We start from the raw sequence: 27,224 nt of genomic DNA, 5'->3' as shown, positions 1-27,224 counted from the left end.
TCAAATAATAAATAAAAAATTTTATTCATCTTTGTGGATAACAGGCACTCAAAGATTTGGTAATAAAAGATGGGAGACAGTCCACCATCTCCTACTAATCATCAATTTTTAGATGAAAACAAACTAAAAATCACTAGGTAAGAAAATAAAGCACCACTTTCAAATGATAGTTTTGGCTTACTCAAAGCCTACTAAACATCTCCAGACCACCCCAAAATCAAACAAAAAACTTCAATGCCCTTTTTGAACTCTAATATACTGTACTGGAGATTGAACCCAGGGCCTTGTGCATGGTAGGCAAGTGCTCTAACACTGAGCTACATCCCCAGTCCACCAAGTTCTGGTACAATGAATTATTTTATGGCTACATATACTAAAGAACATCTCTCCCCAAATCCTATTAGTAGACAAAAATTAAGTACACACACACACTTCTTTTACAGAAGCTTTTAGGTATTAACCAGGTGATACATCAAGATATTATTACTTGTGCAGGAAATTTTTATTTTTAGCTCCACAAAATCTAGGAATTACAGTTTTAATGTTGGGAAAATTTAAAGACCAGCATTCAATAACCACCTTCACTGAGCTCATTAAGTTAAATTTTAAAATGCCATTAGCCAAGACTTTCGGCTAGCCAGACATTTAAACACATTTATGGACTAGCCATTTATTCTCCTTTATGTGGTTGTTCACATCCTCAATACAATATATTTACATATCACTCCAGAGACTTGCTTTTCATCTTCATTCCCTGCAGTACAACTGAAGCTTACAGTCTAAGAAACAGGCCTCTTTTTTCCTAAAACCCTTTGGGATTTTGTACCATTTTACAAAATGCTAATTTGGAAATAAAATGGACGTATTTCCCAGAAGTCAGGCATTTTTCCTGTTGAAGTAATCATCTTTTTATTACAAAAAAAAAAAATCAGCCGGTAGTGAGGATGTGTTTTCTCCATTAACTTAAAACACACTGCCTCATTAGCTGGGTATGGTGGCACATGCCTATAGTTTCAGTGACACTGGAGGCTGAAGCAGAAGGATTGTAAAGTTAAGGCCAGCCTCAGCAATTTAGCAAGGACCTAATAAGCAACTTAGTGAGAATTGTCTCAAAACTAAATACTAAAAATGACTAGGGATGTGGACCAGTGGTTAAGGGCCCCTGGGTTCAATCCCAAATACCAAAATAAATTAATTAAAATAAAACTATCTCTATGCAAATCACACATTGGCTTAATGCCATTTTGCTATTATGCACGGATTACTATGATATTCCAGAAAGAGAACAAACTTTTTTTTTTTCCATTTGTCAGTTTAAACTGGAGCTGAAAAACAGAAGACTTAAGTAAACTGAAAGTCATCATTGGTTTTTGTAAAAAGACATTTAAATAATTCTTCTTGAAGATATTTTCTTTAACAGCCACTTATTTCTACCCTGAAAAGAGCTGGAAATATAAAATTAGTATTTAAAACACCATACAAACTTAAAAAAAAAAAAAAAGACGGACAAAATGAGTAAGGTACATTTCATTTTTAATCATTGTGCAACACGAATTTTGTAAAAATGTTAAGACATTTACATTAAGTCACAAAGGAGATCAAAGACTTCTTGTTCACTTCTAACTATTATCACATACTATGGAAAACTGACGACTTACTCTCATCACTATTACATGCATTTAAAGTTACATACTTACCAATTTTTCACTGTCTGCTTATCCCTGCTAGGAAAGGACAGAGTTCCTTAGAAATTTACTTCATTTTTAATCTTAAAGACACAAATTGAGGGTCCATACTTTGTTGAGTACTTATCTAGAAAATACATTACCATATCACACACTCAGATTATTAACTTCAGATTTACTTTAGAAGACTATCACTGCTCATACTAAAAAACATTAGAGTTGATTATTAAGGTCAAAATGGGAATTACAATGTGAAAACACCCTTAGGATATAACAACATTATCTAGGTTGTGGCTAAAAAATAGGAAGAAATCTTTTGTGTTATAATTTGGTAACGATAAAACAGGGGCAAAAGTAATAATAAATATCCTCCCAGGCCTTTCACTGATATATAAGTCCCAGAAATCAGTATTTCTTACCAAGTTTTTCATGCAGAGAATGATTTAAGAATTACTATGCTTAACAATTTTGAGCCTCAAGGAGAACCTTGAAAAGTGGTCTGCATGACCAATTCTGATAAACCTTTCTTTTACTCTATCCTCCATCTTAATTACTCATGAATAACTGCAGTAACAGGTTTAACAAGAAGAGAAAGAAGTTCTGGTATTTTAATATTATACCTGTGCAATGTGAGAAATCAAAGCATCGAGAAAAAATTTTCACTATAAACTAAAAAGAAAACTTTACCCTTCAAAAGATTTTCTTAAGTGCTAGAGGGATTTGAGTAAAAAGACTATTTCAACTAACCAAAAGAAAATGATATATGTATTAAATGTTTTTGTACTTAACCTGTTTATTAACGGTTAGAAAAAAGTAAACCAAGAGTAACAGGGAAATGCCTAGCAATAAAATAATCATCTTAGTATTTCAGATTCAAGTAATACCCGAAGAAATCAAGAAATTTGAATTGCTCACCTCTTTGATTAATGTCCCGTTTCAGTTAAATTTAAAAGGTAAAATTGGTACATAATAGTATAAAAGTAGTACTCACCAGAAAGGCAGCTTTAAAGAGATGGTTTTAAGGAAAACCATTTCCATTGTATCTACACCATTTCTTATACAGATTAAAGTGCGAAAGGCAATGAAACTGTAGCCCTTGGGCAAGTTTACATTTAAAAAAAAAAGGTGGCTATCTTAAAACTTGTCACCAATTGATACACTAAGGATTTTTAAAAATTTTAATGTGAACACATGAATTCAAGATACAATAAAGGATGGTAATAAAGGGTGGTAATCACCACCCAGTTTTTTTTTTTTCTTAAGTATAAGATTAGCTAGTTTTATGGTTAGAACATCTCAAACTAAACATCATTACACTTGAAGAGGAGGAAACAAACCATGCACTCTCAAGTATCAATGTTACAGACAGGATGATTCAATCTGGTAGAAATTAAGTTGTATGCTTTATTCCTCCCTCCTCAGTGTTTTCAGTTTGTATCAAACACAAAAGCACAATACTTGAAGGTTAAAGACAATCGCTTTAAGAATGAGTCAATGAACTCTGGTAAAACGAAAACAAAAAAAATTAATAAAAATGTTATCTTTCAAACCTGCTATATCCCCATTGCCCCTCAAGGGGATTACATGAGAATCTGGCTAGGTTTCTTGCTAGGTAGTCAGCCTTCATTTCAACATTATCGTGAAAAATAAGGTTCAAAGTAAAACTGACCCACAGTGGTATACCTAGGTAAACAGATTATAACTTACCAAAAGAAAATGAACAAAAAAAATATATACACTTAATTAATTACAACTGCTACTAAAAACATTTAAAATTAAAAAAAGCAGTATAAAAAAACTTCAGGCTTATGATAATACACCATTTTTCACTGCTAGATGTGAGGGAACTTGCTTTTTTTTCTTAGGTTGATTCATACTCCAAAAAACTAAAAGCTGAATATGAGAACCACTATGGAGAAGCTTCTATGCAAAAGACCCTGGACCCGAAGCGCCCTGGAGATTCCATAGTATATACCAATAAAGGCAGAGAGAATTGAAACTTTCACTCTCCTCTCCTTTTATGTACAACTTATCTACTCAGGTTCAACCCAGACCATATAATAAAGGCATAATTTACTAAACCTTTATTACAACTGAGGTTAGCAAACCTAGAACTACTTTGGCCCAAGTATTGTGTGTGTGAAAAGTGTCCAATGGATTCTCTTATTAGTTATACTCACAGTAAGTAACTGCACAGCTTTCTTCTTTGTGTGGGTTATATGGATATGTTTGAAAAAAAAGGAACATCAGGTACTTACAGATTAAACTAACCTGTACTGGCAGGGCTGTGGGATTTTTCTTCTCTACCAGTAAGTAGCAAATGCTGAAATTCTGCTGCTAGTTAACAAAAACACAAATTGTATTAAACTGAGGAGTTCAATCCAGTTTAAAAAGTCAATGTGCATTTAAATTCCTCAGAGTCTGTTATACATTTAGAGTTCTTCCCTAAATTTAACCACTTACAATGACTTAAATTTAGCGTGACCTTATGAGAATGTGCTGTTAATACTAAATATCTCTTGAATACATCTCAATTTTAATATACTATGTATTCTAATAGGTGAATTGTGCTGGAAATTTTGGTTACCCTAAAAAGTGGATGAGTATATTTTAAGCATATATATTACTTCAAAATTAGAAATGGTTCCTCAGAGACAACTTATAAAAGCTTTTAATTTTCAAGAAAATTGATTCATATTGCTGAAAAGTAAATTCAATTACTCCTTAAAGTTCACTAACAAGCTAATAGGTAAAAAGAATATGGCAATAAATAGATGTCCTATTATGTTTCTGATTCAAACTCACAGGAACTATGACAATTTTTATCTCAGGCTATGTGGGTAATTAAGCAGCCTGGGAAATGATACTGCAAATCCTTATTCTGATTTCTAAGACTAAGATATTTATAAATAAAACATTAATAATAATTTACATCAATGGAGATAATATGGTAAAACCTCAAAAATAAACCAGTAGAAATGCTGTTACTTTTCATTACATTTAAGGTTCTCAAGTCTAAAAAAACTATATATAATGGTCTCCCTCCTCCCCCATAATCACTATTTGTTTGTGTCTAATAAACTGTGGAAACATTCTTCATTCTTCTTTTTCTGTTTTTGGTACTAGGGATGAATCCAGGGCTCATGCATGCTAAATAAAGCACAAGCTCTCCCACTGATCTATACTCCTGGTTCATTGTTCATTTTTATCAAAGTTGGGCATCAATGAATTTTATAACCAGTTCCTCAAATTTAGAAATGGCAAAGACACACAATTTCTTTTAACATGCTAATAGTTAAAAACAATACAAAAACAACCTAAAAACAAATCTAGTGGGCTTTAAAAATGCCAATAAGAATTTCATCTTTTACAAACACAGCATTACACCAACTCCTTATAAAACACAGAGTACATTACTGAAACTGGGCCCTAACACCTTACACATCATTGCAGCATTGAAAACAACTGGGGGAATGGTTCAAGTAGTCAAATAAGGTACTCACATGTGTCTCCTCTGTAGTTAAAGCATACACAAAAAAATATTCTCATCTGCTTCCTAAAGAACCTAATATTTAAAGTTTCCATTTAATGAGCTAGTCTTGATTTAATACAATGTTTAATTTGGTTCCAATAGCTGTTCAAATTAGTTTCCACAAAAATCTTTTTAAGGGTGTAAAATTTTGTTTATATTATTTCTAAATCCTGCTTAGCAAAAATATGAGATAAACTGAAAATTAAAGAGAAATAGATCAAAATACTTAAACTTTTTTTTTTTTTTTTTTTTTTGGTACTGGGGATTAAACCTAGAGGCACTTAACAAATGAGCCACATCCCTACCCTGTTTTGAATTTATTAGAGACGGGATCTCACTGTGCTGCCTCACTAAGTTGCTAAAGCTAGCTTTGAACTGGTGATCGTCCTTGCTTCAGCCTCCAGGGCTACTGGATTACAGACGGGCATCACTGCTCCTGGCTCCAACTAATTTAGTTTTCAATTACTGTCCCAGTTAGGAAGAAAAGGAAAGGCTCTTCCTTTAAAGCCCAAAACATTATGCAAGAATGTACACTCAGAGGAAGAAACAGTGCTTATTCGAAGTCTTACTGAAGACATTTTCTTAAAAATACTACTTTAATCTATATCCTAACAAAAATGCCATGCAAGAATGTTTAAAATGTTTGAAATTTAAAGGTTTAAACACTTAGGAAAACTGTACCCCATATATATTACATATCACTTTTAAAACATGTCAGAAAAAAATAAAAATTCAACTTTAAAAAAAAAAAAACTTGGAAAAGTTTTATGTATTCAATATTAGGGAGTTCAAACTGAAGACCTATTTTATCCACTTCTTACACATTCCCTACACATTCACTTGAATTAAATCCATAAGAGCTCAAAATTTTGTAGTTTTGAAAATTCAGCAATTAAAAATTATGAATATCCACTATATGCATGACCCCACATGTACAATATTGTTAAAAGTGCTTATTTTTGCTAACAAATAGGACACAGAAAAGTTGGATGGTTTCTTCACATAAAAAACAAAAGTAATAAAAATGATTTGAATGACAGAAAACAAAGTATATACTGAGAAATAAGGGTAAAAAAGAAACAAGCAAACTTCATTGTCATGAGATACCTAGAAAGGTAGTTAGCAGAATGTTTACTTACAAAAACCTGCCCTATAGGCCACAGTTTCCTTTTGGAGGACTTTTCATAAAAGTTATAGTAAGATAAAACAAAATTTCATTTTTGGAAGAACATACAAAGATTTTAATACTATGTAGGTAACACCACCTTTTAAAAAAGATATTTGATTTATAAAAATTAAGGGTACACATTTAATGTTTCTTTATCCCCTAAACAGTGCAAGTATTTTTGTAGTAGTTGTGGATACTTAACTCAGGGGCATTTTACCAGTGAGCTGCATCCCCAACCCTTTGCATTTATTTTGAAACAGGGTCTCACTAAGTTGCTATGGTTGGCCTCACACTTGTAAATCCTCCTGCCTCGGCCTCCCAAGTTGCTGGAATTACAGAAGTACCCAGCAACACAAGTGTCTTTTGTGTCTACTTTTATCAGCTGACTGAGTGAAGTGACTTCAACATTTTCTTTCATTTACCAATTTTTACTACTAGTCTTTACGGACACCTGAAAATTATGTAATTCTCAAAACTGTATCTGAGTCATGAAATTACAAATATATAAATGATATATTTTAAATTAGATATTATCAACTTATGCCACCATGAGTAAAGCCCCACCTAGTACTCAACCAAAGCCTATTCCAATTATATTTATTCCAATTATTACTATTAGAATTAGGCCAAGCAACTTCAAGAGATTCCACTATATTGGAGAATGGTGGATGCAATATAAAACAGATCTCCAATTAGTCTTAAAACGTATAATTATTGTTATAAAATATTCCAGTGGACTATTCTGTCACTGAAACAACAATATTCTTTGCTATTTTAAAATCCATTCCCATAATTCAGTTACAATGAAAATCATGTATTCTAATAAATGGGTCCAAATTTGGAATTCTTTTAATGATTTTTAAGTTTCCAAGAATAAAAACACAATACAGGTCTATGTCATACTATATGTTAATTTCAGAGGAAATGCTCTCTGGCTAGGATGGTGTCTTAACGCACAAGAAGGAACAAACATAACCCAGGTTTGTTTTGGCCCCTCTTCCAATTTTCTCTTTATCCCCTATAACAAACACACAGACATACAACTTTTCTCACCAAATAAAAGCAAATCTTGCTTGGAAACAAACGTGGATACTATTCATTTGTGCATACTGCATAAAATACTGCTCAGTAAGAGTATGAACTATGAAATAATCATTTCCAAAACCAGTTTAATATAGTTGTTAACTTTGCCACATGATCCAATTTTACTTTGGTTTCCTAAAAATTAGTAAACTATCCAGGTTGACAGGTCTGTAACACCCAAACCCTTTTATTCTATCACATGTGTACTCTACACCCATACATACCACACAAGCACACAAAGACATACAACCTTCCCACTCTTCACAGGGCTCTACATTAACATTTGCTCTAATGTGGTGAGGTCTGAAAATATTAAAAATCACAAACGTCTCCAGATGACCTTTCAACCTTGATGTCAATGTATAAGCTTAAGATTAATAACATATATCAGTACCCTGTGGCAGTTCCAATAACTTATCCTTGAGGTTAAATTTAATAGTTTGAGGAGAAAATAACCAGTAAGATTTTCCTAGAAATGAAAGTGAAAATTTTGAATGAAATATTTCATGCCTCCAAATTAAGAATGTCAAATTGTCAATTTACTAAGGTTCAATACAATAATATAAACTTTACTGAGGCTGTTAATCATGTAATATAAAGTACTTTGTATTTGTTAACACCACAGTCAAACGTGAATATTAATATAGAGCCTTCTCTGCCCAAAGAATATAAAAATCCTAAGTTTAATTAAATTTAGGGGCCTTCACCAAACTTGCTGCAAGTTTGGGGACATAAATATCCAACAGCCATAAAGCTGTGAAAGCCCCTATAAGGAATAAAATAAATCCCACTTGCCTCAGACTGAACAGGGCAACACTGAGACTCAGCCTCAGCCTGTCCTATGGCAGGGCTATAGGAAGAAGAAAATTTTAATTTTAGAAAAACATTACCCAATTAATTTAAAAGACATGCATTAAATTTAAAAAAAAAATCCCAATGATCAAGCAAGCAAAGGAGAAAAGAGCAGCTCTTTTATCTATTACAATTCCACTTTGAGCCCATATTTGTTTTTTTCCTGGGGAAGGAGGATTTCCCCCTATATAAGTTTAATTAAACTGAGTTCAACACATAACTTGATCAATGGAATAGGTATTCTCCCATATCTAATGGCAAACATTGTGAGAGATTTCTAAAACACAAATTCAAATGAAAAAATTCCAGCAGTCACTCAAAAATTGATCCTCATTTGCCGGTCTTGTTACTATCATCAGTAGTAAATCTTATAAAATAGAAACTAGTGCCAGACAAAATATTATTTTTGCTTTTCTACAAAGGGTGATAAGAGGAGTAGATGAAAGAGCCAAAACTGCCAGTTCTATTAATCTTATAACTTCCTCAATAATGGCAATCACAGTGCCGCCTGAATTCATCAAATCACCAAAGTAGGACAGTTAAAATTCAATTTGACTCAACTTCATCAACTACTTAAAGAAGCACAAGTCAAAAAGTTATTTCAACATAATTTGTCCCACTCAAGATTCAACCACACTAAGGACCCCAGAAGCAGTTAGGTAAAAGGTATTTTCTAGAAGCTTAATCATCTTTAGGTGCATGAAAATTACAGATTAAATACACTAATTGGGGATCACCTATGTATGAGCCACATAACTTACAAGGTACAGGAAAGATCATGTACTTAATTTTTTAAATGCCATGAATAACACCAGCAATTAATTGTTTAATTAGAATTGTATCACTCATTTAACTTTTTTTTAATCCCTGTGGACCCCAGAGAGCAGTAAACTTTGCTATAAAATACTGGTCTTCTCATAAAATGCAAATAAAGCTTTACACAATTTTTAAAACAGTCTACCAACTCTTATGAAGTTTGTGGATAAATCTATACATAAAACCCTTTATTGACACTGGGAGAAGATTTCCTATTTAATCATTCTAAATGATTAATCATTCTTAATCAGGCCACTTTACCTTAAATTACCTTAAATACTTTTCAACAAAGTTTTTTCTTTGGAAGTATAAAAAACAAGTGGTCAAATCTAAGAAGCTTATGCATATTACAAAACAATTTAGCTATGCAAACAGTGGAAAGGAGTGTGGGATTGGCAAAAGCTTTCTTGGTGATAAATGGATTCTGTCTTTTCAAAGTATGGAATTTTTTGCACCTCAATGGTATCAGAGCACAGAAGCCACATCAGAAGAGCACAGCACCATATTTTAAAAAATCATTCAGCTTTAAAATACTTGAAATGATTTTGAACGACTAAAACCTATCACTTAAATACAAACTCTTCTGTAATGAGTAAACATTTTAAAATATTTTCCTACAAAGTTAAAGCCTTTTTTGCCTTAAAACTTTATATTTGAACCTTTTTATTTTAAGAAATAATCATTTTTTAGAAGCCTTACAATTAGAGAAACTCCACTTGTATTCATTAATAATTACTTTGTGGATTATTTGAAACTTAAAGAGATCAGGAAAAACAAAAAGTCCAACAAGGGCTATATTATAAAAGATTTGCAACACAAAATACTGAACAATGGCAGTTATCTCTACGCAAAAGTTCTCTATTAGAACACAATAATATTCAAATTTGCCAAGGATAAAAACAGCAAAGCCAAGTAGGCTTAATAACAGAAGGTATCCATCTAATCAAATAAGTAATGTTACCTTCTAGGAACCTAATAAATTTAAAAATATTCAGTCCACCAATTACCATCAAAGTACCCTAAGAGGCACAGTACTACACTTAGAATAACATATAACAACCCATTAACAACATACGTAGCTATTACTGCATGCATCTAAGCTTCTAGAAGTTTGTACCTGAAAAGCTTCTGAGGTCCATGCAGTACTGAAATCTCAAAAATAATCAGCATGAAATTAATGAGTCTGGCACTAGGCTCTAAATAGCTCATGGAAGAACTATTAAGGCTTATACATTTTAAATATCTATGAGATCTGATGACACCCAAGGGTGTGGAAAGGTGACAATATGAAGATTTCAAACCTACAGCATAATGATTAATATGTATCTTTAACTAAAATATCAACATACAATTCTATATAACCGTTCAGTTTAAAACATGCAGCTAAGAAACAATCTACTACTTAAAGGACAGAATTCAATGATGTATCAAAACTGCATTGGTAACTGTGAATTTTATTATGTGGACATCTACTGTGGCATGCATCTGTACAAACCTTTCAGGCAGTGGTCCACAGCTGGGTTATGAATAAAAAGGCATAAATTTTTCTCTCATTTTATTACAATGAAGTTTAACAGTACAGAAAAGTCACATGACCTTCGTGGGTCAGATTTCTTAAACCCTGCAACATGAGGAACTCTAAATACATTAAATATTGTTACACATTCAGACTTCCAATGTACAGGTACTTGGAAACAGTTACAGCCCTCACCAAGCTAGGTTGGGGACATGAAGTCCAACAGCATCTGAAATGCTGTGAAGGCATAACTTTACAAATAGCAATGTAAGCTTACAGAACTTGCCTTTATTAAGGTGGTATGTTCATGTAATTCCAGCGCCTTCACAATTTAACGAACCAAATTTACTATACTTCACTTCTAAAAACCTAGATGAAACATGAAAAAGAAGCCATACAGTATAAATTGCAACCTCAGGAAAAGTTCCTGCTTTATTATTCCAAATAATTTTTCCCATGTAAAATAAATGTCCAATAGTTCCTGGTATGTGGGAAGATAATGTTTGTTAAAGTCACAATGAAGCCTTATTGACGGAAGCTCGGCTATATAAACAGCACAAGTTGAGAAAAGGTTTAATCTCCAAACCTATTAAACTGGATGAAGCAAGATCAGTAACGGCCACCTTGCGACATTACAGGAGGTCTCATTCCCATTGGAGGTCGAGGAGGCCCACCTTGGTAAGGGGGTACCATTGGCGGTCCCTGCCCATACGGTGGCATAGCACCAGGAAGGTAACCTGGCATGCCTTGATGATGACCACCATACTGACCTAAAAAAAACATTTAAAACACACACAAAAAAAGATTGATTTGGTCAGTGCATTGTACTTATAAATTCAACATACTTTGCAGATAACATTTTATGTGTATACTCAGAAAATCCACTAAAGCAATAAAAAGAGAAAAATACCATGAGGTGGCATTGGGGGTCTCATTCCTTGCTGCTGTGGGATGCCTGGCTGTGGTGGCATCATACCTCCAATTGGTCCAACTGGTGGATTACCGATTGGGGCCTGTCCTGGTCGAGGAAGATTACGCTGATATTTAGGTAACTGTGCCCTTCTCTCTTCCTAGGAATAAAATAAGAACAATGTTAAACACATGTATGCAGAGAGATCCATCAAGCATTAAGGCAAGCACGTAAAATATTTATAATTTACAGAATAAGAATTACCTGTTTTAAAATTTATACTTACTATCCACCAATTATTTTTGTCCCCACAAACCAGTTCAAATACCTGAAATGTCCATGCTTTATAAACCTCGTCTATTTTTATACTTGAAGCACGACTAACAACTTCACAGGAATGACAAATGTTTCAACAAGAAACTGTCTAGATTTTAAATACTGCTAGGAAAATTCTAAATATTAGCCGGGAGTTAGGCACCCAGCTGCTTAAGAGGCTGAGGAAGAAGGACTACAATTTTGAGGCACACGTTGAGCAACTTATGAAGACCCTGCCTCCATCTAAACAAAAATAAAACAGGCTTGAGACCTTGCTCAGAAGCAAAACATTTCTGGTTTAATCACAGTATCATCAACAAAAGAGGGGGACTATAAAACTTTCTATTGAAATAAATTCCTTTATGCGGGCTTCAAAGGATCTGCAGATTTTACCTCATACTTGTTTCTTTAGTTAATAAATGCAGATTTATATCTAACTAAAATGATTTTTAAGAAAGTTGAGAAACTGATTTACTACCTTCTTTTAGAAATAGGAGGGAGGAGGCAATCAAAACATGTAGAATCCATCCACTTTATAAGTATTTTGTGGTTTCTTAAATATCAAAACTAACAACCATTTGGAAGCACTAAATCAGACCCAATGAGTAAAAATTAAAAATCAAGTGCTGCTAGTAAAGACATAGAAAACAACTTACCAGTGATATATCCTCATCTGGATGGATCAACTTACTGGTTGCACTGGTGGTTGTAAGTGTAGCAGGCTTACTTGTTATTGAAGCTGCTGGTTTTGCTGCAGTACTATTTGTTGTACTAGTGGTTGAAGCTGTAGACTGCGTATAAGCAGGGAATGTAGGCTTTGGGGGTTCTGTAGTTGTTGCAGGGGTACTATTTAAGGGCTTGAAATCTGTACCAACAGGTCCTTGCACAGCTGCCTGAGCCTGTAAAACACAATTTTTCATTAATGAAACTTCAAAACCCAAAGTTGAGTATATCAATGATATTAACTTAAAATACCAAAATTTAAATTAAATCCAAACAAAAGTTAACATATAATAAATGCCTCACAAAATTCAAGACAGCCCATATCAAAAGACTGGATTAAAGTCATATCAGAGTATCAGAAAACAAGATGACTGTATATGTAACTTCTCAGATGCCTTCTACAGCTCCTAACTAGTAACTTTATTCTAAATTAAGCTTTATTTCAAATAGCTGAAATACAGTATCATGTAACAAAATCTATAAACAGACCTATTTTTACTAGTTTTTTAAAAGTACTCTTTCAAGCAGCTCAAAAAAAGAAAGTAAAGAATACAAAGGTTCAGATAAACTTTACTTACTAAGTATGGCACAAAAAGTATTGTCAATGGTGACACAATAAAGTTATGTCCTTACTAGCATTTTTTATACAATAATTCAAAACTCTCCAAATTGGAGAGATTCTCATGGACAAAAGGGTTATAATTTAGCAGGTTCTTCTAAATAAAGAATTTCACGAAACAAATATGTTACTCTCTAAAATGCCAAACATCTAAAACTTCAAACAGGTCAACTTTTTGAACTATATGCAGAGTACTACTTTCCTTACATTGTATGTGATGCATTAAACAGCATAAATCAAAACCATGCATCAGAATACATTGGCCACGATAATGCATTTACTGCTTACATGCTTTTAACCCTTTAGAACCATAGAAGTTGAGGGCACTTTTTTGGGATTGTTAGTATAAATTCAGATTTTCCAAAGCCATTTGATTTTATTAATGACATTAATCTTACTTAAAAAAAAAATCAAACATAAGATTTTAAGGATAATTTAATTTTCATGTAGGGTCCAAAGGGTTAAGTTATAAAGCCATTTTAACAATTTTAAACTGCAACTTCCTGCGTACTTGTGCTGTGCTAGGAAACAGAGCTTTAGAAGATGCAGACAGACTTTCTGAATTGGATGAAGCTGTACTTGAGCTTGTTACAGGTGTCCCCATCTGTAGCATAAAAGAAAGGAAACAATGAAACGTCTCCAAACAAATGGGTGAAATAAGCCATGTGGCAGACTTTTTAGTATAGATTGCATTTTTGTAAATGCAAAATTTAATGCAATCAAATGTCATTTAAGAGGCAGGCAGTTAATGCATTTACAATAAACATGGTGAAAGTAGGAGCCTTAAAAAAAAAAAAACTGACATGAATAAACCTAGTTAACCAGTTTTGTTTTTAACAAAACTGTTTTCCATTGAGATATTTCAAGAACTGATACCTTAAACTGAGAAAAAGTATTATTGTGGACACATCAATCCTCACCAATGCCTCTCTACAAAAAGATTCTTACAAAAGTTTCACATTCTCAATAAACAAAATCCCCACCCACCATAAAACATAATTAATATGCTTAAAGGTGACACTTTATTAATTTAGCACCCACAAACAGGAAAAAAAAAGTGATACAAGAAAACATCGAAAGGATAATTTAAAAAAAGAACCAATAATAAATATACATCCTGAACTTAAATACATGTGCTTAGTTCTGAATGAAATAGAAAAAAAGCAAAGATCCCAACCATTATATCTATACTGCATATAACACAAACATCTCTCACTTATGTTTTAGAGAAAGTTTTGAAGGAAGACAAGACCTCTAGGAAATATAAAGCCATTAAATGATGTCCTTCTAGCATGACTGCAGCATTGTAATTTACCACAGTTCTAATAAGAGTAGTCCAATAAATTATTTCCTAACCTCTTAAGGACTTTTCATCTTTGGCCTCATTCTACTTACTATTAAATAGGGAAAGGAGGGCCTCTTAACAGTATTTATTTAAGTCTCCAGAAATTCAACTTTAATTCTTTCTTTTTTGGTACTGGGTATTGAACCCAGGGCACTTAACCATTGAGCCACATCTTCAGCCCGCCCCACCCCCCTTTTAATATATTTTATTTAGAGACAGGGTCTCATTGAGTTGCTTAAGGTCTCACTAAATTGCTGAGGCTGGCTTTGAACTTGCAATCCTCCTGCCTCAGCTTCCGGAGCCACTGGGATTACAGGCCTGTATCACCAATCCCAACTCAATTTTAATTTCTAACTCAGTTAAGAAATATAAGGTGGGAGAAAAAAAACTATCTCTGATTTGATTCAGTAGGTTGAAAAGTCAAGAAGTGTAAACATGGAAAAGGATAGGCCACTTTTTAGTATATTTAATTATATTAAATTTTTATTTTAAAAAATTAACCTATGACAATTTCAAAGTTTTTTGTAAACAACTATGCTTTACCTTTAAATGTAAGAGCACTTTTTTGCAGTTATTTCACCTTACCTGTCCAGCACTGGGGAAAAGAGGCTTAGTAACTGGAGGCTGTGGAGCAGGTACTGTTGCTGTTGGTGCAGGTGGTCTATTAAGAATACCTGGTGCTGACACAGCCTGTGCTTGAGTCATTGGAGGAATTCCAGGACGGGGAACAGGGGGGGGCATACCTGAAGAAGAAATGGTAGTGGTAGTCAATGAAACAGTTCAGACAAAAATGTTTCTATACTAGAAAGTTACTAATTGACTGTTGAACAACTCTAAAGTCCAAGGCATGGTGGCGTATACCTGTAATTCCAACAATTTGGAAGTCTGGGGCAAGATCATCAATTACAGGCAAGCCTCAACAACTTGGCAAGACCCTGTCTCAAAATACTAAAAAAGAGTTCTACTGTGTGCACGTACAAACATGTAACAACAAATTCCACCATTATGTACAACTATAATGCACCAGGGAAAAAAGAAATAATAACAACTGTGGTTGTAGCTCAGTGGTAGAGAGCTTGCCTAGCATGTTAAAGGCACTGGGTATGATCCTCAGCACCACATAAAAATAAATAAGGATAAAATAAAAGTGAATATATATATTTTTTAAATTAAAAAACAAAGAACTGTAGTAGTTGAACAGTAAAGCGCCCCTTTGATCCCCAGTAAAACAAAAAGTAACAAAAGAAAATAATACTAGAACTGGCATATGATCAAAATGACAATTAAGCTTACTGATATAACTGAATAAGTAAATGTATTCAAATATATATAATTATTTCAGTCATCAGAATTATTTCAATTTACCAGACATTTTAAATGTTCCTTGAACTCTGAAACTTTAATGTGAATGACAATAAATTTCCATAAGCCATATAATATTAGGACCTATAAATTTTGTTATTCCTTTGGACACCCCCCCCAAGCTATTTTTACTAAAACCCATTATTAATGCATTCCTTGAATTTCTGTAGTATAACTTTTACCAACTTTGTTAGTAAACAAAAAATTATTTTTTAAACATTTTTAAAGTTGTAGATAGACACAATACCTTTACTTTTTTATTTTTATGTGGTGCTAAGAATTGAACCCAATGCCTCACACATGATAGGCAAGTGCTCTACCACTGGGGTACAACCCTACCCTGTGAACAATTATTATCTGTATTCATTTAAATTATTGCAAATACCTCAGCATAATGTGTGTTGAACTATTTCCTATTAAGTCTACTTCACAAGATACTTACAAATAAAGCATACTAGTCATATTAATATAGAAAACATGTCATACCTGGTGGCATACCAGGCATAAGAGGTGGTATTCCTGGTCCAGGTGGCATCATTCCACCCATTGGCATCATTCTGTTAGAAAGCAAATTTCAAAAAACAACTAAAGTTAATTAACAGTATAAACAATAATAAAATATTTTGGCCAAATCCAAAATATTTTGGCTAGACTATAAGAAAATATTTTGGCTAAAGATTTGAATTTGCCCTCTAATATTGAAATCAAAAAAGCTGAAAAAACAAACTATACACAACAGTCCTATCAAAATAAATCCTAAAAAAAAAAAAAAGCCAGCAAGCTCTTGGGTTTATCAGTAAAGGGGAGAAAATCAGTCTTTGTTGACAAAACATTCAAAGTTATAGAGAGAAAATATTTAATATGTACAGGAGGCCTCATCGTGTACTGGAAAGCAAAATCTCCTTTAATTCCATTTGAAAAATATCCTCACAGAACATCAAAAAGAAAATATTTAATGTATACTATAAAGTAAGAATTTTTGTTTTAGAAAGGCAAGGAAAACCTACCACCAAAATTAATTCTGTCAAAAGCAAACTCACTATTGTCTAATTTTTATTTACAAGTTATCTAACATTAAACCACGAGTTACAAACAAAACCTACATTATTTTCTTTCCTTTAAAAAGTTCACCTTCAAGTATCAGTGTGTAATTCATTTTTTAAAAAATTAGAAGTTTTTCAATTTGATTTAGTATTATTATTTTGGACGGGGTTTTTTGGTGCTGAGGACTGAATTCAGGGCCTCACATACGCTAAGCACCCACTGTACTGTGGAGCAACAACCCCAGCTCCACAACTAAAAGAGTCGCAGATAGACACAATACCACAACTCAGAACTTATATCAAAAGTTTTAACTTTATACATAAATTCTAACTAAAAGAAAATTCAATCATATTCAAACATTAATATACAAAAACTAGTCAGAATATATATTCTTCCTTAAACACAAACACTTTTACTATCAGGTCCCATTAATTTTAGCAGTATGGGGAAAACACACATTTAGAAAATGCTTTATTTAATGGGTCTATTTCCTCAGAGATGTTTTAATTCCCTCTTTTTAAGAGACCTGTGTCAAGCAGCTTGCAACTTTTAAGTTCCAGAGAAGGTTAGAAAATTTCTGAAGCCAACTGAATAGATATCATTAAACACACACAAAAAAATGACATTATGATTATACTTCCTGAATTACATTATGAATGAGATGCTTACATGTTTTCACCGCAAAATGACTGGGTGTATTTTCTCTGATGATGCAATCTGTGAAAATGTATGACAAAATCAAAATCTAACTGTGATTTTCAAAATACAGTGGGAAAGTGTATTGTTTACCTCACATCCAACAATATTTAAGTAAAAGTGATGGGCATGAGCACCTCATCTTCATCTTAACTTTTGATGCTTCAACACATACAATCATTTACAGAGTTTGCTTCTTGTCACAACTATAAAGTGTCACGGATAGTTCTGAATCTCAGAAACTCAAATATACAACCAACTACTTTAATTACAGCATATGCAATTGAAGCAGATGGCTGCCTACATACTAAAACCCAAAAATCTACTCTCTTTAGAGGCAAACTTATACCTTAAATTCATTGACTGACCCCTTATTAAACAAAGTTAAGACTTACAGAGCCCATACCTTCTAGAAACAAAAATGCAAAATAACATTTACTTAAAGTATACCTAAGTTGAAATATATTATTACTAGGCATAAGCCCACAAGCCAATTAAAAGTTTTCTTACCCAGGTGGCATGCCTGGCATAACTGGTGGCATTCCTGGCATCAGAGGAGGAACACCTGGCATTAGTGGAGGTATGCCTACAAATAAGAATTTCAACCAAAAAAAAAAAAAAAATCATCAATTAATATTAAAGAGTTAGGGGAACAAAAACAATACTTCTACACCATATCAATAAAATCACAAGAATGTTACATTTTATGAAACCCTATGTGGTACCTGGAGGCATTCCTGGTGCTCCTGGAACTGGTGGCAGTCCTGGCTGAGCCATTGGAGGGATATAACCTTGCTGAGGTTGAACAGGCTGTGGTTGAAATGAAGTTGAGGCTGCAGAGTCATCATCATCATACTCATCAGAATCATCCTGTTGCTTCTTTTTTTGACTCTCTGCTAAGAAAATTGAAATTAGTATTTCTGATAGTTAAAAAAGAGAGTGAATGAGTTTAGGACATTTAACTTCAAAGAATTCAATAATTATTCTCCACTATTCAAATCTGCCTTTACTCTATATTAAGGAGAATTAACATCCTATAAAAGATAAAAGTGATTATCCTAAGTCAGTTTTACTTAAGTTACTCAAAAAACAGTTAAGTCAGACATGATGGCAAATTCCTGTAATCCCAGTGACTTGAGAGGCTAAGGCAGGATCAACCCAAGTTTTTGAGAGTAGCCTCAATAATTTAGACCCTGACTCAAAATAAGAAGGACTGAAGATGTGGCTAAGTGGTTAAGGACCCCTGGGTTTAAGCCCCAGTACCCTCTCCCCCAAAAAAGCTTTCTAGCTAGGAGTCTGTAATACCAGAAACTCAGGAGACTAAGGCAAGAGAATTCCAAGTCCAAGGCCATCCTTGGCAACTTTGCAAAACCATCTCAAAATGGTGAAGCACCCCGAGTTCAATCCCCAAATTTTATTTCTATTCCAAATAAAAAGTAAACCATGAGCCAAGCATGGTGGCAGTGAGGCTAAGTCAAGAGGATCATGAGTTCAAAGCCAGCCTCAGCAACTCAGCAGGCCCTAAGCAACTCGGTGTGACCCTATCTCTAAATTAAAAGGGCTGGGGATGTGATTAAGATGTTCAACGCCCTGGGTTCAATTCCCAGTACCAAAAAAAAAAAAAAAAAAAAAAGGTCAACCATGACAAAGAAGTCTGACCTTTCCACAAGATAAAAAATTCTCTTCAAAATAAAAAACACAGGTGATTAAATAGATTAATAACAATTTCTACCATCTAGGTAGTGCATAGCTTCAAATTCCAAGTCTAACAAAACCACTAAACATAAAACGTAAGGGGAAAAACTAACTCAAAATTGGAGTTCTGAATAAATCTATCATCTATTAATTTACATCTATAAATTTACACTAAAAATAGTAATAGTCTCATTAAAGTGAAGATATATTATTAAAAAAATAATAATCTTATTTTTTACCCTGTGTTTTCTGTTCAAGAAGTCGTCGTCTTTCATCCATGTCTTTTTCTGGAATACCTTCCATACCGTATATTTCCAACTCTATGTCTGTTCTCCCAGGTATTGCATTTGGTACAGCATCTATTGTCTCTTTATGCACCTAACATTAAAAACAAAAATTTCAGTAAATACACAAAAGTGCCTCATAAAAATCTTTTTAGGAATAATGTTTCGTGTCTAAATTAAAACTATGAGATTGGGGGCTGGGGTTGTGGCTCAATGGTAGAGCATTTGCTTAGCACGTGTGAGAACTGGGTTCGATTCTCAGCACCACATATAAATAAAGATCCACTGACAACTAGAAAAATTTTTTAAAGATTATAAAAATGTACTTTCTTCTGTGTGTAATGTTGGAGACTGAACTCAGGGTTTCACACCAAGTGTTCTACCACTGAGCTATATCCCTAGCCGAACAGTCTTATACTAAGCATTAGAGGGGATGCTGGGTTTGTAGCTCAATGGTAGAGCACTTATTTACCATGTGTGAGGCACAGGGTTTGATCCTCAACATTACACAATAATAAAACAAATAAAAATAAAGGTATTGTGTCCACCTATAACTAAAAAGATTTTTTTTTTAATTAGAGGGATGCTGCTCAGAGGTGCAGTACTTGCCTAGCCACATAGGAAGCCCTGCATTCAACCCGCAGCACCACTTAAAAAGAAAAAAAAAAAAATTAGAATAAAATTTCCAAGAAAGAGTCTGGCTTACAGTTACAAACAAAATGTACATTATAATTAGCACCACCCATAACTAATAATTACTTGAGGAAGTTATAATAATTTCTTCCCTGTATGCTTTTGCAAGATCAAATGTTTCTAACCCTCAAACCTGAATAACTCACAATATATGGTTATATCCTTATACAGAGTTGTTTTTTTCAGCAAAAGTCATTCACTTGCCAGACACAGTGTGAGATGCCTATAATCCCAGCTACCAGGGAGGCTGAAGCAGGATAATCACAAGTTGAAGGTAGCCTGGGCAACTTAGACCCCCTTTCATCTTGAAATGAAAAATAAAAAGGGCTGGGGATGTTAACTCAGTGGTAGAATGCCCCTGGGTTCAATTCCTAAGCAGCCTGCCACTACACACAAAAAGCCTTTTGTTTATGCCAGTGAATATCAAAATATGTTGCCTAGACTATCACCATAATCAGAAGCCTACTACACAAATGCAAAATCTCAGGTTCTACCAAAGACCTGAATCTAAAATTCTTGGGTGTGACCAGTGACCTGAGTTTTAACACAGTTCTCCATGTGATCCTGATATATGCTCAAACTGATTTAGGCTAACGATTGGGATTGCCAAGAAATACTGCTTTTCGTTCCTCTCAAGACACTTAAATCTAAAAATAGAAATGTACCTTTAAAAAGTTAAAGCCCAGCACAGTAACCTGTAATCCCAGCAACTTAGGAGCCTAGGGCAGGAGGTTCACAAGTTCAAGGACCATCTCAGCAACACAGTGAGACCCTAAGCAACTTAGCAAGTCCCTTTTAGTTTTTTTTTGTAAAAAACTAAAACAAATAAGTGGATTCTCCTTAGAAATCTATCTCAATTAATAAAATGTAACATGCAAAAAAATTTAGAAATTATCTTAGTACCTGATTAATCTTTAACAGCTTTTCCTTGTGTTGTCACTAAAAGATCCATAAATAAACTACAAGAAATGATTTAATGACCTGTCTCCTAAGTTTTTTGGGGAATTTGTGCTATTCTTGTTAAGTGCAATGAAGCAACTCATGTTCTTAAAGAAATCCAACCACGCTGTGTGAATTGGCATACAACTGTAATCTCAGTGGCTCAGGAGACTAAAACAAAAAGATGGCAAGTTGAAGGCCAGCTTCAGAGATTCTTTCTCAAAAAAATAAAAAGGGCCATGAATCTAGCTCACTGGTAAAACACCCTTGGGTTCAATCCCCACATCAAAAAAAAAAAAGGAAAGAAATACAATTACATTCACATACATCAGTACATTTCTGGGTGATAGGATCAATGATAAATATATATATATATATATATATATATATATACTAGAAGAGGAGAAAAATAATGATTTGCTTAAAATCCTCCCACTATGGTATACCCAGAACTAGATTTCTTAGACTTTGCCAAAAAAGCATCATCTGTCCTTGGTTAAAAAAAAAAAATATATAGCAAGCATTGATGAGAACCTACTACAGACCATTTTAAAGCTAGGGTACATATGATTTTACTGCAATGTCTACTTCAGAGGTTGCTGCGCAAACACATAAATAAAAGCACTGAATAAAAAAAACGTAATCAACAAGTTGCAATGTAACTCAGGGGTAAAGTGTTGGTCTAGTCTGTGAGGCCCAGGGTTCAATTTCCACCACAGCATTGGGGGGGGGGGGGGTATGAAATTCTTCAGAAATCTGAGGAAAAGTATAAATTCTTAGAAATCTTTCTAGTTTTCATTCCATTTCTCTGCTCTTCTCCAAGGCATAACTCCTTAAAAAAAAAAAAATGGCATGGGTGCCTCTACTTCCTCTTCCATTTTCAAAATATTCTGATCAAGCTTTCATTCTCTTCATTCTAGGAAATCACTCCTGTCTTGACTAATGACCTCCATTTGGATCAATTCTCTCTTTTTTATTTCACCTCCACCAGTATTTGACCTCTTAAATATCTCACTCCTTGAAACACTTTCATTGGTTTCCAGGGCATTATTCTCTTGATTTTCCTTCATTTCAATCTATCTCCCTAGATTTTTATTTAAAATTTTCTGACCTCTAAATGGGGGGAGCTTATACTCCCTAGGAAAAGTACACCTATTATCAAGCCTTAAACTAGCCATCCTGCATGCCCTCAAATTCCTATCTCCAATTCAACTTCTCTAAACTACATACTTATACATCCAACTGCTTATGTAACATCTCCAACTGGATGTTCAGTAGATCTCAAAATTATGACAAAACTACCATGTTAAAAAACAAAAGGGGCTAGGGTTGTAGCTCAGCAGTAGAGCGCTGGCCTCGCACGTGCAAGACCTTGGGTTCTATCCTCAGCACCACATAAAAAAATAAATAAGTGAAATAAAGGTGTTGTGTCCAACTACAACTAAAAAAATAAAATAAAAAAAGAAGCTTGTTTGCATTTCACTATGGATTATACTGTTATGCTATAAAATTCCATCTTTAAAAAAACAAAACAAAAAAACACCATGTTATCCTCGTTTCTAGCTTCTTTTGGGGTGGGTGGGGGGGTGGACACAAGTGTTTTACCACTAAGCTATGGCCTCAGCACCCCTAATCCTTATTCTTCCTGCAGTTTTCTCACTCCATGGGAAGTCATTTTTCATACTGCTGAGAACACCTCAAGGTCATCTTTAATTTCTCATTTTTTTCTTATACAACATATCTAATCTATCATCAAATTTTGGTCTATCACCATTTAATTCATGTGGAATATTTCAGGTCCCCTTACTGGTCCTTTATTTTAATATTTATATTTTAGTTGTAGTTGGACACAATGCCTTAATTTTTTGTTATTTTTATGTGGTACTGAGGATGGAACCCAGGGCCTCACACTTGCTAAGTGAATGCTCTATCGTTGAGCCACAACCCCAGCTCCCCTAACTGATCTTAGTGCACTCTGCAATCTATTTCCAACCCTCCAGCCAGAATGATCATTTTAAAAAGTGTATCAGCCAGGTGCAGCCGTGTACCCTTGTAATCCCAGCAATTTGAGAGGCTGAGGCAGGAAGATCACCAGCCTTAGCAACTTAGCAAGGCCCTAAACAACTCAAACCTTGTGCCAAAATAAGTAAAAAAGGTTGGTAGGTAGCTAGGGTTGCAGCTCAGTGGTAGAGTGCTTGCCTTCCATGTGTGAGGTCATGGGTTTAATCCTCACCACCACATAAAAAATAAATAGTTATTGTGTCCGTTTCCAACTAAAAAAAAAAGAAGCGGCGGGGTTGGGATGTGGCTCAGTGGTAAAGTGCCTCTGGGTTCAATCCCTAGTACCTAAACAAATAGTAGTATATCAGCATGTTCCATTGCTATTCAAATCCATTTCACTCAGAATGAAAAAAAAAAAAGTAACACAGTGCTGCCCTTTCTGTTTCCTTCAGTATAGGAGAATTCTGATGTATTTAAGGGCTTTCATTTCCTGTTCCCTGGAAACTTGCTTACTTCCTTTCAGATCTTGTCAGATGTTAGCTTCTAATTTAGGCCTTTCCTTCCTACCTTATGGCCCTCACTATGCTAGTTTTCTCTATCACTTATCAACTTAAGACAATCTAGAGGTTATACGCCTTCACAACATAAATCTAATCTCCATAATGGCAGACTTTTCACTGCTCTATACCTACAATGTCTAGCAGTGTTGTTCCATAAGAACTTTCTGCGATTAAATGTTCTATATCTACCATATCAACAGTTATCCACAGCCACATGTGACTATTAACCACTGAAAATATAACTATGTGACTTGAAAACATAATTTTTACTTAATTCTAAATAAATTGTTAATTTAGAATTAAGCTGCATGAAACTACTAGTTGCTGCAGTGAACAGCTATGAGTCTATTATGTAGTAGGTTCTCAATTTTAAATAGATACTGAATTGCTATTACAATAAAGCACTTAAGTGAAAAGTTATTTATTTGGTACTAGAAATTGAACCCAGGGGCACTTTACCACGGAGCTTCATCACTAGCTATTTATAAATTTTGAGAAAAGGTCCTACTAAGCTACTAAGGGTACTGGTAAATTGCTAACACTGGCCCCAAACTTGCAACCCTGTTTCAGTTTCCAGAGTCACAGGAATTACAGGTAGGCACCACCTCGCCTTGCCAAACAGAAATGATTATTATAGTGCTGGGGACATAACACAGTGCCTTGTACTGGCTATGTAAGCATTCTACCACTAAGTTACATCCCCAACCCTTTTGTAAATTTATTCTTAAACTGGGGGAAGCAATGTCTCCCTGCCTTGCCAACAGTAAGTAGTTCTTAAGGCATAGGGGATTTACTCATTTCACATTTCTCTTATTTAGCAAAAAATTCAGGCAGCTCTGAAAAAAAGTAGAAGGCAGCTTTGGCAAAAGTAGAAGAAATAATGTTAAATGAGACAAACAGCATATCATAAAAACATAAGTTTTAAAGTTCTTGCTATCTCATAGTGAGAAGACTCAAAAACCCTAGAAATTCAATACTGCCACTCTAATAGGAATAGGTCCTAGAACAGCCTGTGGAGTAAGCCTAGCCCCAAGCAACCTATTATAACAAATAAATCATTCAATGGCAGTCAGTGAAGAAGCTAATGACATATTAATTCATACAGCCAGAATGCCCACAAAATTTAAAACACCAATCCTTACTCTCTACTCCAGGTATTTCCAGGCTATTCTGATCTCAATGTAACTGTTGCTAACCTAACCTAGAACGAAAAGTCCCACTAATAATTAAAGATTAATATAAATATCAACTTTCTTTACACACAAAGTCAATTTATTCTTTTGATGGTTATAGAACAGACTGGGGGAGGCTGGGGATGTAGTTTAGTGATAGAACATATGTGTAATTTGTATGAGGCCTTAAAATCCATTCCTAACACCAAAGAAAAAGTAGAAAAAGAACAGATTTGAGTTGTTTTAAGCAAATTGGTTATCTTATTGCAATGAACAAAATAACTGTAGTTCTCAATGACAAATTCAACATTAGGGGACAAAAATTAAATGTAGAAAAGAAAATCCTTACCTGCATGCAATGAATAGCTAAGCCAGGTCCTGTATACAATTTCTTATGACATATATGGCATTTAAAATGCTTTGCCTTTTGGTGCTGTATAAGGATCTTCTCATCATCAAAATCTCTATTACAATACCTGATCGATACTGTTAAGGTACAAAGTACAATAATGACAGTGTACAACCAAAACAATCTTGAGTGGTGCCAACATGGAGGCTGATACAGGAGGATCACTTGAGCCCAGTAGTTTATAGAGTCAGGCTGGGCAACAAAGTGGAACTCCTCCACCTCTTTAATTAAAAAATGAAAGATAGGGATGGCATCAAAACATGGAAACAATTAAAACCAAATGGCATTTTACAGTAAATTTAATTTTCACATTTATAATACCATATGGATTACGTATCATGTAGTCTCCTATTTCCAATTTCCTAGAAACCCAACTCTTCACCAACCCCAAATAAATACATCTCATCTTAGTATTTGGCAAAATTTTGCAAAATACTTGTTTAATAGAAAAGACACGTTGACTTTTGTTCAATATTTTAACATTTATGAGTGCACATAAAAGGTTCCCATATTAATAAGTCCCCAAATGCATGTTAAAAAATTAAAAATCACTTCAATACAAAATCACTAGCTATAAAGGAAATAAAAACAATTGAAATGTTACCAATTCACCAATATTTCGAGTGTAACACCTAATTGTATGGTGAAGAATAATTACGCATTTCGAGTGAACAAGCCATAAAATTGCTAGTAACTTCGTACTAATTTATGGTGTCAGAGAATGTATTAACTCTGATGAGTTAAGGCTACAATGCTTAGAATTCTTACCACTCAAGATTTTCCCATAAGCAACATTTTTTAAAAACGCATAATCGATTTTAAGCTATTATTGAACTAGAATGAATAAATTTTATTTCTGTAACACACCTATTTAAGTACGAGACTAAATTAACTTTAACATAAAGGAAATTAACATTTGCGGTGAAAGTATTAAAAAGACGCCACTTTTTAACAACTTTTCCTTTCTAAAGAGAAACCTTTTTTTTTTTTTTTTTTTTTTTGGCCCTACAAAGTTGGGCAACAGTTACAATAAACTCCGCCCCATAAGAGAATGCTACTTCCCTCGGATTCAAGGCGCCTCTGGGTGAGATACGGAAGCCAGTTGTGGGCTACACCCGGGGTGGGGAGAGGGTGGGGACGGGACGGAGAGGTGTGCAAAACCAGGGCGGACTAACTTGAACCTTGATTAAACGACCGGCTAAAATAAATTAAGTAGGAGACAAACTCCGGAAGCTCTTCCCAATCCTCCATGGAGCCAATTAGCATGTTACACTGGAAGAAAGTCCCTTTGTTGAAGCGTCACCAAAACAACCGGCCTAAGAGTTCTTCGGGGGCACTGCCCTTGGTGGAGGGTCCAGGCCGCCTCCCCGTGGGCCAACGCTCGCACCAAACGAGATCCTCCTGAGTCACCGAGTCCAGTCCTACACCCGCCAGAGCCTCTGGACCTCTGGTTCCCATTTTCTGAGAAACCTTCCTAAATTAATCCAAGCCACCAAGCCACCCACACTGAGGCCTAGGACCCTGGCGCTCCCCGCCACACGACAAATCCGGGCCTCCAGATCCCAGTCCTCATCAACCGGCACCCCCGCTCGGCCTCGACTTCCAACTGACAAAGGATATCAGCACCACGGTTTCAGCTGCTTCTTCTTCTTGCGACCCATAGCTGCGTCCTCTCGGAAAATTAAAGGGAGGAGAAAAAAGCAGGAAAACGAGGAAATAAACCGCTCACTTTTCCTACCCAACGGCCACCACCGCCTCCCACAGGAAACAGACACAAAATGGCCGACGCCCTCGTTCGCTCTCCG

General features: G+C 34.6%; 1 protein-coding gene across 9 annotated transcripts; it reads right to left on the bottom strand.

Annotated features, from left to right (window-relative positions):
* Znf207 (zinc finger protein 207) lies at nucleotides 1–27,224 on the bottom strand. 9 transcript variants are annotated; one of them, XR_011705017.1, is made up of 13 exons: nucleotides 27,041–27,224; nucleotides 25,360–25,487; nucleotides 19,601–19,739; nucleotides 18,392–18,562; nucleotides 18,177–18,252; nucleotides 17,640–17,687; nucleotides 16,413–16,483; nucleotides 15,150–15,307; nucleotides 13,731–13,823; nucleotides 12,534–12,776; nucleotides 11,563–11,722; nucleotides 8,264–11,422; nucleotides 1–4,022 (listed from the first exon to the last, which is right to left on the bottom strand). XR_011705017.1 is itself a non-coding variant. In XM_071603407.1 (12 exons), the coding sequence occupies exons 1-12, from the start codon at nucleotides 27,078–27,080 to the stop codon at nucleotides 11,262–11,264; spliced, it is 1,488 nt and encodes a 495-aa protein (XP_071459508.1). In that variant the 5' UTR covers nucleotides 27,081–27,224; the 3' UTR covers nucleotides 1–11,261. The 9 variants fall into 9 exon arrangements, 7 of the variants coding, with proteins under 7 accessions (XP_071459508.1, XP_071459509.1, XP_071459512.1 ...); XR_011705018.1 differs by having other exon boundaries at nucleotides 1–4,019; XM_071603407.1 differs by having other exon boundaries at nucleotides 1–11,422.

This window comes from Marmota flaviventris, chromosome 17, assembly GCF_047511675.1.
Source record: "Marmota flaviventris isolate mMarFla1 chromosome 17, mMarFla1.hap1, whole genome shotgun sequence".
NCBI classification, from domain to species: domain Eukaryota; kingdom Metazoa; phylum Chordata; class Mammalia; order Rodentia; family Sciuridae; genus Marmota; species Marmota flaviventris.
The sequence above is the reverse complement of the archived record's forward strand: the minus strand, read 5'-3'. Positions and strand labels throughout refer to the sequence as shown.

What these genes read in the sequence shown, in the direction of transcription:
- Znf207 (XM_071603407.1), bottom strand. Translation starts at nt 27,080, where the DNA reads ATGGGTCGCAAGAAGAAGAAGCAGCTGAAACCGTGGTGCT. An exon ending in TTTTCCCCAGTGCTGGACAG is followed by an intron (nt 13,824 to 15,149) that starts GTAAGGTGAAAT and finishes TTTATGCTACAG; the next exon opens with ATGGGGACACCTGTAACAAG. An exon ending in ACCCCCAATGCCACCTCATG is followed by an intron (nt 11,423 to 11,562) that starts GTATTTTTCTCT and finishes TGTTTTTTTTAG; the next exon opens with GTCAGTATGGTGGTCATCAT.